Source organism: Octopus sinensis, linkage group LG2 (genome assembly GCF_006345805.1).
Source record: "Octopus sinensis linkage group LG2, ASM634580v1, whole genome shotgun sequence".
In the NCBI taxonomy this organism is placed as follows: Eukaryota; Metazoa; Mollusca; class Cephalopoda; order Octopoda; family Octopodidae; genus Octopus; species Octopus sinensis.
In genome coordinates this window covers 20,795,087-20,808,954 of record NC_042998.1, presented here as the reverse complement: position 1 = coordinate 20,808,954, position 13,868 = coordinate 20,795,087, and the positions used below count along the sequence as shown (strand labels likewise).

Sequence of the window (13,868 nt, the reverse complement as noted above, 5' to 3'; positions counted from 1 at the left end):
CAAGGCAGTGAGCTGGCAGAAACATTAGCATGCCGGGCGAAATGCTTAGCGATATTTTGTCTCTCTTTATGTTCTGAGTTCAAATTCTACCAAGGTAACTTTGCCTTTCATCCTTTTGGGGTCGATTAAATGAGTACCAGTTACACACTGGGGTCGATATAATCGACTTAATCCGTTTGTCCTTGTTTGTCCTCTCTGTGTTTAGCCCCTTGTTCTGAGTTCAAATTCCGCTGTAGTCGACTTTGCCTGTCATCCTTTCGGAGTTGATGAATTAAGTACCAGTTGCGTACTGGGATCGATGTAAATGACAGGCCCCCTTCTCCAAAATTTCGCACCTTGTGCCTAGAATAAAAGAGAATATTCTGTGAGAACCTGTCTGACTAAGGGGAAATATTACCTTTCTTGGGAATTGGAGAGGGTTAGTGACAGGAAGAGCACCTGGGCATAGAAAATCTGCATCAATATACACTAACTGACCCATAATAAAAATAATAATAATAATGAAATTATTGTATACAGTGCTCAGGTGCACCACAACTTGTCAGAAAGTGCATATAAAGTACATGCAGTAATGTAGAAATGTCTGGAAAGTGAACAATGTATGAGTCAGATACATGGCAAACATAGAAAAGTAAATGTTCAAACGATAATGGCGATGATGATAAGTGGGTGTTCTTTATTTAAGACGGCACGGTATAAATTAGGGAGATTTGGCTGCTATTTCTAGCAAGTGTTACTGGTTCGTGTCCTCTAGGTCACTGTTTATGGAAGTAGTGTTTGAATTGTATTCGGTTGTTCTTACCATTAAATCAGAATGTATTCTTTTAAATATATTCAGCATTGGTGGCAGCTGGTTGACTTTTTGTATTTGTTTTGTTCAGTTGTTTTCTCTCAGTATTGAATATTTGATTTAGCATTATAAACTGCTCAAATTGCATTACGTTAAGTGTAAATATGAATTTGTTATCCTCAAGTGTGTGTGTGTTTTACTAAAAATAGAAGCTAGGCTTTGTCTTTCTCCAAAAATCAGATTGCAATCCATTGAAGTGTGTGTGTGTGTGTGACAAGCAGTACGTCAGCACCTAACTAAATTATCTAAATTCATGGCTTTGTCCCACTTGAGTTATTGTATATATATATACATATATATGTGTGTATGTATAAAATAAAATAAATGTACCCTTTTAAAGCCTAGCCAGGCTCATGAGCCCGGTTTCTATGGTATATGTGTTCTTCAGCTGGGGACAAGACACCAGTCCATCGCAGTGTTACTCATTTTTGCCAGCTGAGTAGACTGGAGCAACGTGAAATGAAGTGTTTTGCCCAAGAACACAACATGTCGCCTAGTCCAGTAATCGAAACCACAATTTTACGATCATGACGCTGGCACCCTAACCACTAAGCCACACGCCTCCACATATATATATAAATATATATTGATAGAAATGGCAAGACAACAAAAGAATGAAAAAGACCTTGATATTATGTAAATAGAGGAATTTATATGTAAATATAATATGTGACAGTTATTTGGTAGCCATGATAAAACTCTGAGTTTTGGATGTCGGGGTGGAAACCCATGCCAGCATCTCTTCAGTTATCGGGCCATTGAAAAAAATCCCGTACACTGCTATTTTTTCGTAAGGGCTAAAACAGCTTATTTTGGAAAATCGCCAGAACTTGGTTGAGGACTCTGCCCCGCAGAAGAATTCAATACAGAGGCCTACTACATCGATTATTCAATGGAATTTTTTTTCGATGGCCTAATAACTGAAGAGATGCTGGTGTGGGTCTCCGCCCCGACATCCAAAACTCAGAGTTTTATCATGGCTACCGAATAATTGTCACATATTATATTTACAATATATATATATATATATTATATATATATATATATATATCATCATCATCGTTTAACGTCCGCTTTCCATGCTAGCATAGGTTGGACGATTTGACTGAGGTCTGGTGAACCAGATGGCTGCACCAGACTCCAATCTGATCTGGCAGTGTTTCTACAGCTGAATGCTCTTCCTAACGCCAACCACTCCGAGAGTGTAGTGGGGGCTTTTATATATACACATGCACATCATTTGAACACAGGCATATGTGTGTGCATGTGCTTGAGCACACTCGCAGATGTTTCCCACCTAATTAGTATGTACAAAGAACTAGCTAAGGTCAATAGCTTAAGTTGGACAGTGGCATGAATTTACATAATTCAGTTAGATGCTGATGTACTGCATGCCACACACACACCTCACTAGATTGCAAACTGGCTCTTAGAGAAAGAAGACAAAAATCTAGCTTCTGTTGTTAGTAAAATCTCAGAAAAAAAAAATAAAGAGAATTTCAAGAAATTCAGAATTAATTTAACAGAAAATTGAATTTTCATACCTAATAGAAAAATTTGATCTTTATTAAGAAGTTTGTTTTCCAGCCACATGGTTCTGGGTTCAGTCCTACTGTGTGCAATCTTGGGCAAATGTCTTCTAATATAGCTCTAAAACGACCACTAACAAAGCAGTATCCCACCCATGAGGGATTGATGCTAGCTGTGTTTAAACAGTTGTATTGATCAATAAGGACTCTCATGTATTCCATCTTCCAATTTCTCTCATAATTACATACCCAACGAATACTGAGCTAATGAACATACTTCACTGGCAAACTACCAGCTGAATGATAAATATGATATATGCATCTTTTTGATAAATATGGTATATCTATCTTGTTACACTGTAAATCTGTTTTGATAAGTAATGTACTTACAAGTAGAAAAATAGTTATAAAGATAAGTCGTTTTGAATAGTGTAACTTGGACTAGATAGAGTTATAAATAATAATCATCATCATCATCATTGTTTAATGTCCGCTTTCCATGCTAGCATGGGTTGGACGATTTGACTGAGGTCTGGCATACCAGACTCCAATCTGATCTGGCAGAGTTTCTACAGCTGGATGCCCTTCCTAACGTCAACCACTCCGAGAGTGTAGTGGGTGCTTTTACATGCCACCGGCACAAGGGCCAGTTTAGTGGTACTGGCATAATCTTTTCTATTATTGGCACGTGGTCTGAAATTTTGTGGGGAAGTACTAGTCATTATATCAACCCCAGTGTTCAGCTGGTACTTATTTTATTGACCCCTCCACCACCACATGGATGAAAGGCAAAGTCAACCTCAGTAACATTTGAACTTCAGAACGTAAATGTTTGGTTAACAAAAAATCCCTTGTGTGGAAAAAGTTGAAGTCTGTCCACTAAGATTCTTTTGTCCAGCATAATTTGCATAATGACAAAAATTGTGTTGAGGGAAATAACTCAAATGGGTCAGTAGCACGAATTAAGATAATTCAAGGTTGGTGGTGTTCTATTGAATGATGTTCCCACTTCTAAAAAAAAAAATCAATAGGGACTGTGTATGTCATTCAGTATATAACCACCTATCTAAATTTTCTAATTAGGTCTTAGGTTGTCATGAGCCTTCAAGCCCATTAGGCCAGTGTTTATCTTGATTTCAATGGTATACCAGAGACCAAGAATACAATACTTCCCTCTGAATAGGATTCTACTCTGGTACAGGATTAATCTCTGGCTGCTGCTGGTAGTGATTTCCAACTGGTTGTACTGGATTGATGTGAAATGAAGTGTTTTGCTTACAATTCCTCTGCCCAGTCTGGGAATCGAAACTGTGATGCTTTTGATTATTAGCAGGTGAAGTGTTGAGTATGGACATCATCTTTTGGTGTTGCTAGACTGCAAACCTGCCTTCATCATCATCATGATCCAGTGTTATTAATCTGGATTTTGCCCCTGTTACCGGGGGTGGCCGGATCTACCTCAATGGAAATCTCATAGAAACCGAGATAGGCAGGTGCAGCCCACCCCAACCTTTGGGCTGGTTGGTGCCCATTCTCCTTTGCTATCATGAAACATTTTTTGAGCTGGATTTTCTACGAGGAGCATGCTCTTGCTTACCTGCAACCTCAGATTCTAGACATGAGTGATCCCAAGACCAGGGCCTCTACCAAGATTTTTAAGAAATGTGGTGGAAAACTAGCTCAAGAAGGCAGGGATGCTACTCCCTGAGACCCCTTTCAGAGCCCCCCTACCTACTTTGATAAATGGAAATAGATGGTTATAAGTAGAAAAATAGTTATAAATAATTTTTTTGTCCAATATAATTTGCATAATGGCAAAAATTGAATACCACCCCGGGTGAATGCTGTCTCAAGACAAGAAGACAAGAAATAGGAAAGGCATCTGACTAGAAAATCTGCCTCAGTAAATTCCATCCAGCTCCTGCAAGTATGGGGAAGTGGAAATTAAAACAACAATGTTGATGATTTCAGTGAGTAATTACTAACTGACTAACTGGTGGTGAGCTAGTGCAATATTTTTCATGAGAGCGTGTGGATGTGTGTAGGGGTTGTGAGTATTCAAAAGTGGGCAGGTAACTTGCTGTGTTTTATGAAATTATGATAGTTTCCAACTTGTCCACTACCATGGGGGGGGGGGGGGAATACAAAAACTATATGGATGCAAGCTTTTGCCTTCTCATTAATAATAGGGAAGGAGTGGAGTATTTTTCTTTCGTTTTTGTGGGGGCTGGTGCTTGTTCTTTCGGAGGCCACTGAACTCATGTGTGTGTGTACATGTTGTGTATACTAATGTAATTTCACATTGTATCTGAAAATCGTGTCATGCATTCTTGTTTGTAAATGAATAGGTCGAGTGATTGTTTCTGTATAATTAAGAGGATCATATATGAATTGAGATAGAAAACTATTTTTGTAAAATACTGGCTGACTTCTCGAGGTTGTTGTTGAGTCCCAGGTTAGCCCTGATATTGCAGACTTGGTATCATAAATTTTTTTTTTTTTCAGTTGTGGCCATTATGTCTTTTTTTTTTTAAATCAGACAGTGTATCAAATACTTCATTATTGAGTATGCCCTCCCTTGCTTCTTTTAAGATGGCTTGAGCGGCAGTTGGATGGAACTTACACTTGCCTCCTTATGAGAGCTCAAAATCTCTCGTGGAAGTGTCATCCAACCAAAGTACAAATATATGGGAAACTACCACCTGTATCATCTCTTGTGAAAGGTAGAAGAGTCCAGTTTGCTGGACATTGTTGTAGGGCTGAAAACGAGGTCATTTCTACTCTTCTCCTCTGGAAGCCATCTACTCGCGATACCAGAGGGCGCACACTCTCCTACCCTGATGTAATCTCTAGGGATACAGGCATCCAGCAACAGGACCTCCGTAATGCTATGATGGATCGTGAAGTCTGGCGTAACATAGTAAATTCCATTGTCTCAACGACGGTCGAACAATGATGATGATGATGATGTGATTTGAGAGAGATTTGATTACCATTTATAGCAGGTTGAGCAACTATGAAGAGGCTTCCTCAGTGACTTATATTTTGGAAGTGTTATGCCCAAGTGAATAAGGAATTAGGCTACTGATTCATAGGTCTTTGAGGTCAAAGGTGTTGTGGGTATTTTCATTGTTCCTGTTAGAATCCCTTTTGATACCAACCCCCTTGAATCTGCTCCTGGTTCTATGAAACAAGCTCCCTGTTTTAAAATCATCATCATTATCGTTTAACGTCTGTTCTCCATGCTACCATGGGTTGAACGGTTCAACCGGGGTCTGGGAAGCCAGGAGGCTGCACCAGGCACCAGTCTGATCTGACAGTGTTTCTACAACTGGATGCCCTTCCTAACTCCAACCACTCCATGAGTGTAGTGGGTGCTTTTTACATGCCACCAGCACAGGTGCCGGGCGAGCCTGATAACGGCCACGATCGGTTGGTGCTTTTTACATGCCACCGGCATGGAGGCCAATCAGGGCGGCGCTGGCAACGGCCACATTCGGATGGTTCTTTTACATGCCACCGGCACTGCTATCACAATTACAATCTCCATTGATTTTTTAGCGATTTCGATTTCACTTATCAAAATTTCGTGCTAATTTATGACAAAGTTATTTTACTAAATTCTTTGTTATTTTCAAAGTTAGTTGAAATGAAAGCAGCGCATTTCAACAGAAATATGGTAACAAAAGGGTTAGGTTTGATCTGTCACAACTTGTGTGTCACTCCTACCATAGAGAATTGGTGTCTGTTTGCTTTTCTTATGAATATTTACCAGGAACAGGTTTGTTTTCTCAACCACCTTGAATTTTAGTATGCTGTTTTATGCAATTTGTAGAAAGATTAAAAACTGAAATAATTTTTTGAAAAAAAAATTATTTTAGTTAATTTAATTAGCCAGGAGTGGCTATGTGGTAAGTAGCTTGCTTACCAACTACATGGTCATGGGTTCAGTCCCACTGCGTGGCATCTTGGGCAAGTGTCCTCTACTATAGCCTCGGGCCGACCAAAGCCTTCTGAGTGGATTTGGTAGACGGAAACTGAAGGAAGCTCGTCGTATATGTATATATATATGCATGTGTGTGTGTGTGTGTGTGTGTATCATTGTGTGTCTGTGTTTGTTCCCCCAACATCACTTGACAACCGATGCTGGTGTGTTTACGTCCCGTAAATTAGCAGTTTGGCGAAAGAGACCGATAGAATAAATACTGGGCTTACAAAGAATAAGTCCTGGGGTCGGTTTGCTCGACTAAAGGCGGTGCTCCAGCATGGCCGCAGTCAAATGACTGAAACAAGTAAAAGACTAAAAGAATAAATTCTCATCTCTTGTCATCATTCACACCTATATTTCATCTTTGACGATCCTGCCATTTTTCTTCTTTTCCATGGTTTAGTTAGGAGGAAGGAGCAGTGTTCCCTACCTTCACAACCCTGTCTCTCACTCAAGTTTTTGCTATATTTGGAGTAATGTCTTATATACCAGGATAATGAGAGTGGGGTAGTTGGGTACATTGTATCTGGGCCTAAGAACTCTCTGGGTTTACAGAAAATATTTGTACATTTTGGAAGACATTTCAGGAAGAAAGGCCTCCAAAAGAAACTTTGAAATTTTAGTAGAATTCTTCTCAGAGGGCCTGCACACACAAACACACACACATTTCATATGTATCTTATTAAACTTGAATTCATCCATTTTTTCTTGTGAATTTTAAGAAAATAATGTTAACAAAATAACGCTCATACATTTTTCAATAAGATTTTTACTTTTTTACAACTTTCTATTTGTTTTTTTTTTTTTTTTAAATGAAATTTGTTCCTTCTGTTTTCAAATTTAATAATAACCATTGTTACACACAGTTCTGTTCCTGAAGCTTATTTCTGACAACTACTCCATCTAACGACATCATCATGTCTTGGGTTATGCACAAGCTGCAAAGACGGTTGTGGCAGCATTCGAAACAAATCGAGGTAATCCTGTATTGGCACCATAGCTGCCTTTTACTGTTTGTTGGAAAAGAACCAAGCTAGCAGCACACACTGCATTTGTTTGCACATCCCTTTCACCAGGTTGTCAAATACCAAAATATGATCCCTCGAAGCACTCTGAAATTTAATAGCTGGACATCAAGAACTTTGAATCTCATTGTTGTTTGTCTCCTGTATCCCGACACAATTCTCCATTCACAATTCAAATTGCAAATTTCTATTTTCCCCCTTTTTCATTGTGTTAAAATTATGAACTCTTTACTCATTATATTTCTAATGAATTGTTGTTGTTGTTGTTGATGCTGTTTGTCATTTAGCCCCAGGTCAAATTATTGCACAGACTTTTAATCAGAGATGTTAAAATATTTAAGGTATAAATCAGTGATTCTCAACTGGTGTCCATATGGCTCCTGAGGGTCCATATAGCCCCTGAAGGCCCATATAAGATTCTTGGAGGTCCACACAACAAAGTAGTACACAGGGAATCCACAACAGTATTTTAAGGGCCTCTGCAAAAATTTTGCTTCAGATGTGTGTATTGGTGTTTATTGCAAGAAACAGTTTAATTTCTTTCTCTAATATTTTAGTGAATATGTGAAAAACAAAATAGGAATTTTGAAAGGAGTTTCCATAAAACTTGTTTCTAAACATCAAATAATTATGTGGGTCCACCATAATAAAATAGTACTCAAAGGGGTCCATAGATAAAAAATGGTTGAGAACCCCTGGTATGAGTTAAGTAAAAGCATTTCCATTCGTTTCTGTGATGAGAATTCAGTTGCTTGACCAACTGAATTAGCATGTAAGAGATTAAGCATTCAACAAATACATATAATGTTGATGCAACCCTCAGGTAGAATCTACGTAACCCAGTGTGAGATAGGACAGTACCTATGAATTGCAGGTATAATCTATTTGGTGGCCTTCATCATCATCGTCATCCTCATCATCGTTTAACATCCGTTTTCCATGCTAGCATGGGTTGGACGGTTCCAGTCTGATCTGGTAGTGTTTCTACAGCTGGATGCCCTTCCTAACGCCAACCACTCCATGAGTGTAGTAGGTGCTTTTTACGTGCCACCGGCAGGCTGACAACGGCTACTGCAAATCAAACACTGTACCAAGCTCTACAGTCTACTATGGCATGATTTTTGTGGCAGGATGTCCTTCCTATATATATGTGTGTGTGGAAAGAGACATTCATGCATGCATACATACACACAGGCACACACACACACAAGTAAGCACATAGATGCAAAACAAGCTAGAAAAATTAGTACTTGAATACCAAAAGTAAAATAATATACTATTTATTAAAGCTGCAAAAAATCTTCACAAACTGTTATGCGGCATTTCATGTAACCCTTTGTCAGACAATTTGTGAAGATTTTTTCAGCTTTAATAAATATCATGTGTATGTGTGTGTGTGTGTGTGTGTGTGTGTGTGTGTGTGTGTATATATGTATATAAATGTATGTGTATTTTTTCAATGTTTACAAATAACACGGGAAAAAAAATAGTTACCAGGGTAGCAAAAATTCATACAAGTACCAAGGGTGTAACAGCCTACTTATAAAGGTAGAAACTCCAGGTTTTGGTGAAATTTTTTTGTATGTCATAGATAAATAAATGGAGTTAAATGCAGGTGTTATTCAAATATTTTTACTTCCAATTTGAATAACACCTGCGTTTAACTCCATGTAGATGTATATATGTATATAATCCCACCCATGCCAGAATGGAAGGTGGACATTAAACGATGATGATGATATATATATATAGTTAATCCAAACATGAAAACACAACAACGCGTGGACGTGGAACAAGTATAGTATTATTGGACACTCAAGAAAGAAGGAGGGTATAGCGTTTCGAGCGGAGCTCTTTGTCAGAAACATAGGAAAAGGAAAGATCCAAAGAAGGGAAGACGGAGGAAAAAAAAAATCGCCAACGGTACACTGCTCACACACACATACACACGCACACACACAGATATATATATATATATATAGGTGTAGATATATGCCTGTGTATTTAAGATGTTCTCAACCACATAGTTTCTTTTTAATTCCACTGTGTGACACCTTAGTTAAGTGTCTTCTGCCATATTTACAGGCCAACCAAAGCTTTTGAGTGGATTTGTCAGATGGGAACTGAAAGACACCTCTTGTGTTCATATATAAATAAATGTATTGTGTGTATCTCCTTGTAACTTCAAGCTGAAGTGTCTGTCGTCTGTACAAGAGTGCTAGAGTCACAAGGCCAAACATCCCTGAAAGTTTCATCTGAATCCATCGAGCGGTTCTTGTCCATAGACAAACAAACGAACATGACTGAAAACAATACAAGAGGTAAAAATGGAATACTAAGCACAAGCGTGGCTGTGTGGAAAGAGGTTTGCTTCCCAACTGCATGAGTTTGGGTTCAGTCCCATTGCGTAGCACCCGGAGCAAGTGTCTTCTGCTGTAGCCTTTGGCTCTACCAAAGACATGCAAGCAGTGACCCCTCTTTTCCAATCTTCTGTGAAAACATGTCTGGCCACAGAGAAGTATCACCTTGTTTGGAAACAGGTGAAAATTGGTGACAGAAAGGGCTCACCACTGTACAAAATCTTCCTTAAATAAATTCTGTCCGAACCATGCAGGTACGGAAAAATGGATGTTAAAAACGATGATGGTAATGAATATGCAAATGTACATAACTTTTGAATATGCATTTGAACAATGTTTTTAAATGGGAAAGTTCATTGATTTAGCTCCGTTGTTGGTACTAAATTTAGTTACACTGTGAAGATAAAACATTACGGTGTTAATGACTTCTAGCTGAAATATCTGTTGTCTGTACAAGAGTGCTAAAGCCTTTTGGAAAGGTTAAAGTTTAATTCTGAATTATTAAAAAATTATTCTGTCCACATTTATTATAATATTATTATTTTTTGTTTTTGGATTTGGTTTGTAAGATTCTTTATATGAGTTCGTGTGTTGAAGCATATTCTGTTGAGTCTGGGGAGAGTCATTCTCTTTTAGTGTCTTATTATTTAACACACTCACCGGTAAAATTTCCACTTTTTTCTTATTTTTATTTTCTAAAATTTTCATTGCGTGTTGCAACCTTTTCAATAAGTTGCAACACGCAACGAAAATTTTAGAAAATAAAAATAAGAAATAAGTGGAAATAAGGCACTAAAAGAGAATGACTCTCCCCAAACACAACAGAATATTATTATTATTATTCAGTTAACTTTCTTAAACAGTATTATTATGTCATATGAAATTGGGAATTTGGATTTGTATGTGTTAACATTCCTAACATTGACACCTATCAGTTCCCTCCTAGATTTTTTCAACAGCAGTCAGGACTTGTAGGATATAAATGGCATTCATTTGCTATCAACAACACGGAAGTCAGCACTACAAGTGAAAAGTGGCAATACTTTCAACAAACAATGGGGTCCCTTTGTTCTCTACCTTCTAGAAATAGCAACAAATTCTCTTTTAAATCACTTTGTACTATTTTGAAAAAGGGAAGGACACATTAGCCAATGTACCCCTGGATATCTCTAAACAGAAGAGATAGCCATTGGTTTGCTCGGTCAGGGCTGACTTGGGACTATTCAGAAATAGCTGCTATATTACATAAAGATTGCATTTAAATCATGTTATATTATATTTCTTGTGAAGATGAAATTTTAATCTAAAATGTCAAACGTCTTCTTTGCTGTGTTTCTAATCATTAGTAAGCACCTTAGAGCTGGTTCTGATTTCCACTTAAAACCATTTCATTTTAATTATTCCACTAACATCAAGGACCTAGTCGTTAGCTTTCTTCTTCAGATCCAAAACGTTATCAAGCAACCGCATAGAGGCCCTTTCCCTTGGCTCATTGTTTCTAATGCAGCCCATATGTCCCCAGGCTGTGTGCGTGGGAGGACTTAACTTCAGCACTGCAAGTTAAAGAAATCCACACCAGTTGTACAGCATCGAGTTGTATCTCACCTTGGTGGTTTTCTAAAGGTAGGCAAGATCTACCATTCAGGTGGTAAAGTGCCTGTAGCATGACACATCATAAACTAATGATATTTATAAACAAAGCTCTCTGTTTACTTCAACCAGCTGCAAAGTTATGAAATTCAAGACAACTATTATACAAGATGTTGATAAAAAACTAAAAAAAAAAAGCAAGCAAACAAACAAAATGTAGAAGTGGTAATTTTTTTTCTTTTTTTGATTCTGAAGAATCAGAACAGAATTAATTATCTAATCTATTAAGCTTTGGTGAATCATTATCAGTGCTATTTAATATGGTAAATGTTTGCTTAATTTAAAGTAATTTACCTGTTTATTTTCTTAACTAATGTTACACTTTCCCAGGTGTTTTCTAATTAGAAATGAAATGCTTTTAATGTTTATTATAAAACAAGAGCACTCAGAGAGTGCAAACCTCTGCCAAGGCAACACCAACATCCTCTTAACGATTAGCCGGAGGTGATTTTTAGAATGAGAATATCTGAAATAAACTCAAATGCTCTCACAAACAAGAATACTAAAAATGAGCCCAACTGCTCTCAAAAATTAAATTAAAAACAGGAAAAATAATCCAGAATCCTTGTCCGGTAATTGGATTGATCCCAAAATCTAATCAGTTCATGTCAGTCAGAAGGCCAAACATCCCTGAAAGTTTCATCTGAATCCATCCAGTGGTTCTTGAGATATCTTGTCCACGGACAAACAATTAAACATGACTGAAAACAGTACAGGAGGTAAAAATGGAGTACTAAGCACAGGCGTGGCTGTGTGGAAAGAAGTTTGCTTCCCAACTGCATGATTTTGGGTTCAGTCCCATTGCGTAGCACCCTGAGCAAGTGTCTTCTGCTGTAGTCTTTGGCTCTACCAAAGACTATGAGTGGATTTTGCAGCTGGAAATTGAAAGAAGCTTGTCATATATATATATCGAAATCTCAAAAATCAATGGAAATTGTAGTTGTGATACCAGTGCCGGTGACACGTAAAAGAACCATCCAAACGTGGCCGTTGCCAGTGCCACCCCGACTGGCTTTCGTGCCGGTGGCACGTAAGAAGCACCAACCGATCGTGGCCATTGCGAGCCGTGTCTGGCACGTAAAAAGCACCCACTACACTCACGGAGTGGTTGGCATTAGGAAGGGCATCCAGCTGTAGAAACACTGCCAGATCAGACTGGGCCTGGTGCAGCCTCCTGGTTTCCCAGACCCCAGTCGAACCGTCCAACCCATGATGATGATGATATATATATAGGAACAATAGGACCACTCCGTCAGTTACAATGACAAGGGTCCCAGCTGATACAATCAATGAAACAGCTTGCTCATGAAATTAACATGTAAGTGGCCGAGCACTCCACAAGGTCAAACTTTATCTTGTATCTCTCCAGAGGTCGTTAAAATTAGCACTCTTAACTAATTGTGACCACTTCAGTTTACTATGCCCTTTCTCCCTTTTCTTTTGCCAACAAGGAAGTCTATGTGTGGTCACTCAAACTCTTAAAAACAACAGTCAAATCTCCCTCTAGATAATGGAGGACATTATGCCTATAAATAACAAAAATTAAAAATTAAAAATATGATGTGGTCGTGGATGGAATATCTTTGATTATAGGTCAGCTTCCCCAGGACTGATGTGGGACAAAATAACAACAATAATACTCATTATTTACATTTGACAGATATATTTTCTCATCTTGTTTGTTGTTAACACAACGTTTCGGCTGATATACCCTCCAGCCTTCTTCAGGTGTTTTGTGGAAATTTCAAACCTGGGTTTTCATTCCTAAGGTATTTTTCAATGTTGTTGTTGTTGTTGTTATTATTATTATTATTATTATTATTATCATTATTGTTCAGGTCACTGCTTGGAATCGAACTTGGAATCTTGGGGTTAGTAGCCTGCGCCATAAGCCCTCGGGCATATGGTGTAGTGGTTAAGTTCGATTTCAAGCAGTGACTTGAACAATAACAATGATAATAATAATAATAATAATAATAACATCGAAATTGGAATGAGAACCCAAGTTTGAAATTAACCCCAAGACACCTGAAGAAGGCTGGAGGGTATATCAGCCAAAACGTTGTGTTAACAACAAACAAGATGAGAAAAAATATCCATCGAATGTAAATAATGTACATAATTCCTCATCTCTTAAATGTAGAACTGTATATATATACATATACGACAGGCTTCTTTCAGTTTCTGTCTATCAAATCCACTCACAAGGCTTTGATTGGCCCGAGGCTATAGTAGACGGCACGCAGTGGGAACCATGTGCTTCATAAGCAAGCTACTTACCACACAGCCACTCCTACGCCTATGTTATCTGTGCAATTAATTGATAAAATTCCCTCTGTGCAAAATGCTAAAAAAAATAATAAAGAGTAATAATAACAATAAAAGGAATTATTATAAATAAGACGAATTAGTTGAAATTTTTAGACAATATAGAAAATGCAGACAATTGTTGATTTGGTCTTTAAA

General features: G+C 37.9%; 1 protein-coding gene across 7 annotated transcripts in view; it reads left to right on the top strand.

Annotated features, from left to right (window-relative positions):
• Positions 1-13,868, top strand: part of LOC115223505 (protein FAM160B1) — an 81,386-nt gene that overhangs the window by 17,719 nt on the left and 49,799 nt on the right. For 3 of the 7 annotated variants that reach the window (XM_036511724.1, XM_036511731.1, XM_036511741.1), the window contains exon 2: positions 7,234-7,344. The exons of the other annotated variants lie outside the window; for them this stretch is intronic. In XM_036511724.1, the coding sequence (XP_036367617.1) occupies positions 7,285-7,344 (60 nt within the window). In that variant the 5' untranslated portion in view covers positions 7,234-7,284. The remainder of the gene's footprint in view (positions 1-7,233; positions 7,345-13,868) is intronic. 7 annotated transcript variants of the gene reach the window in all.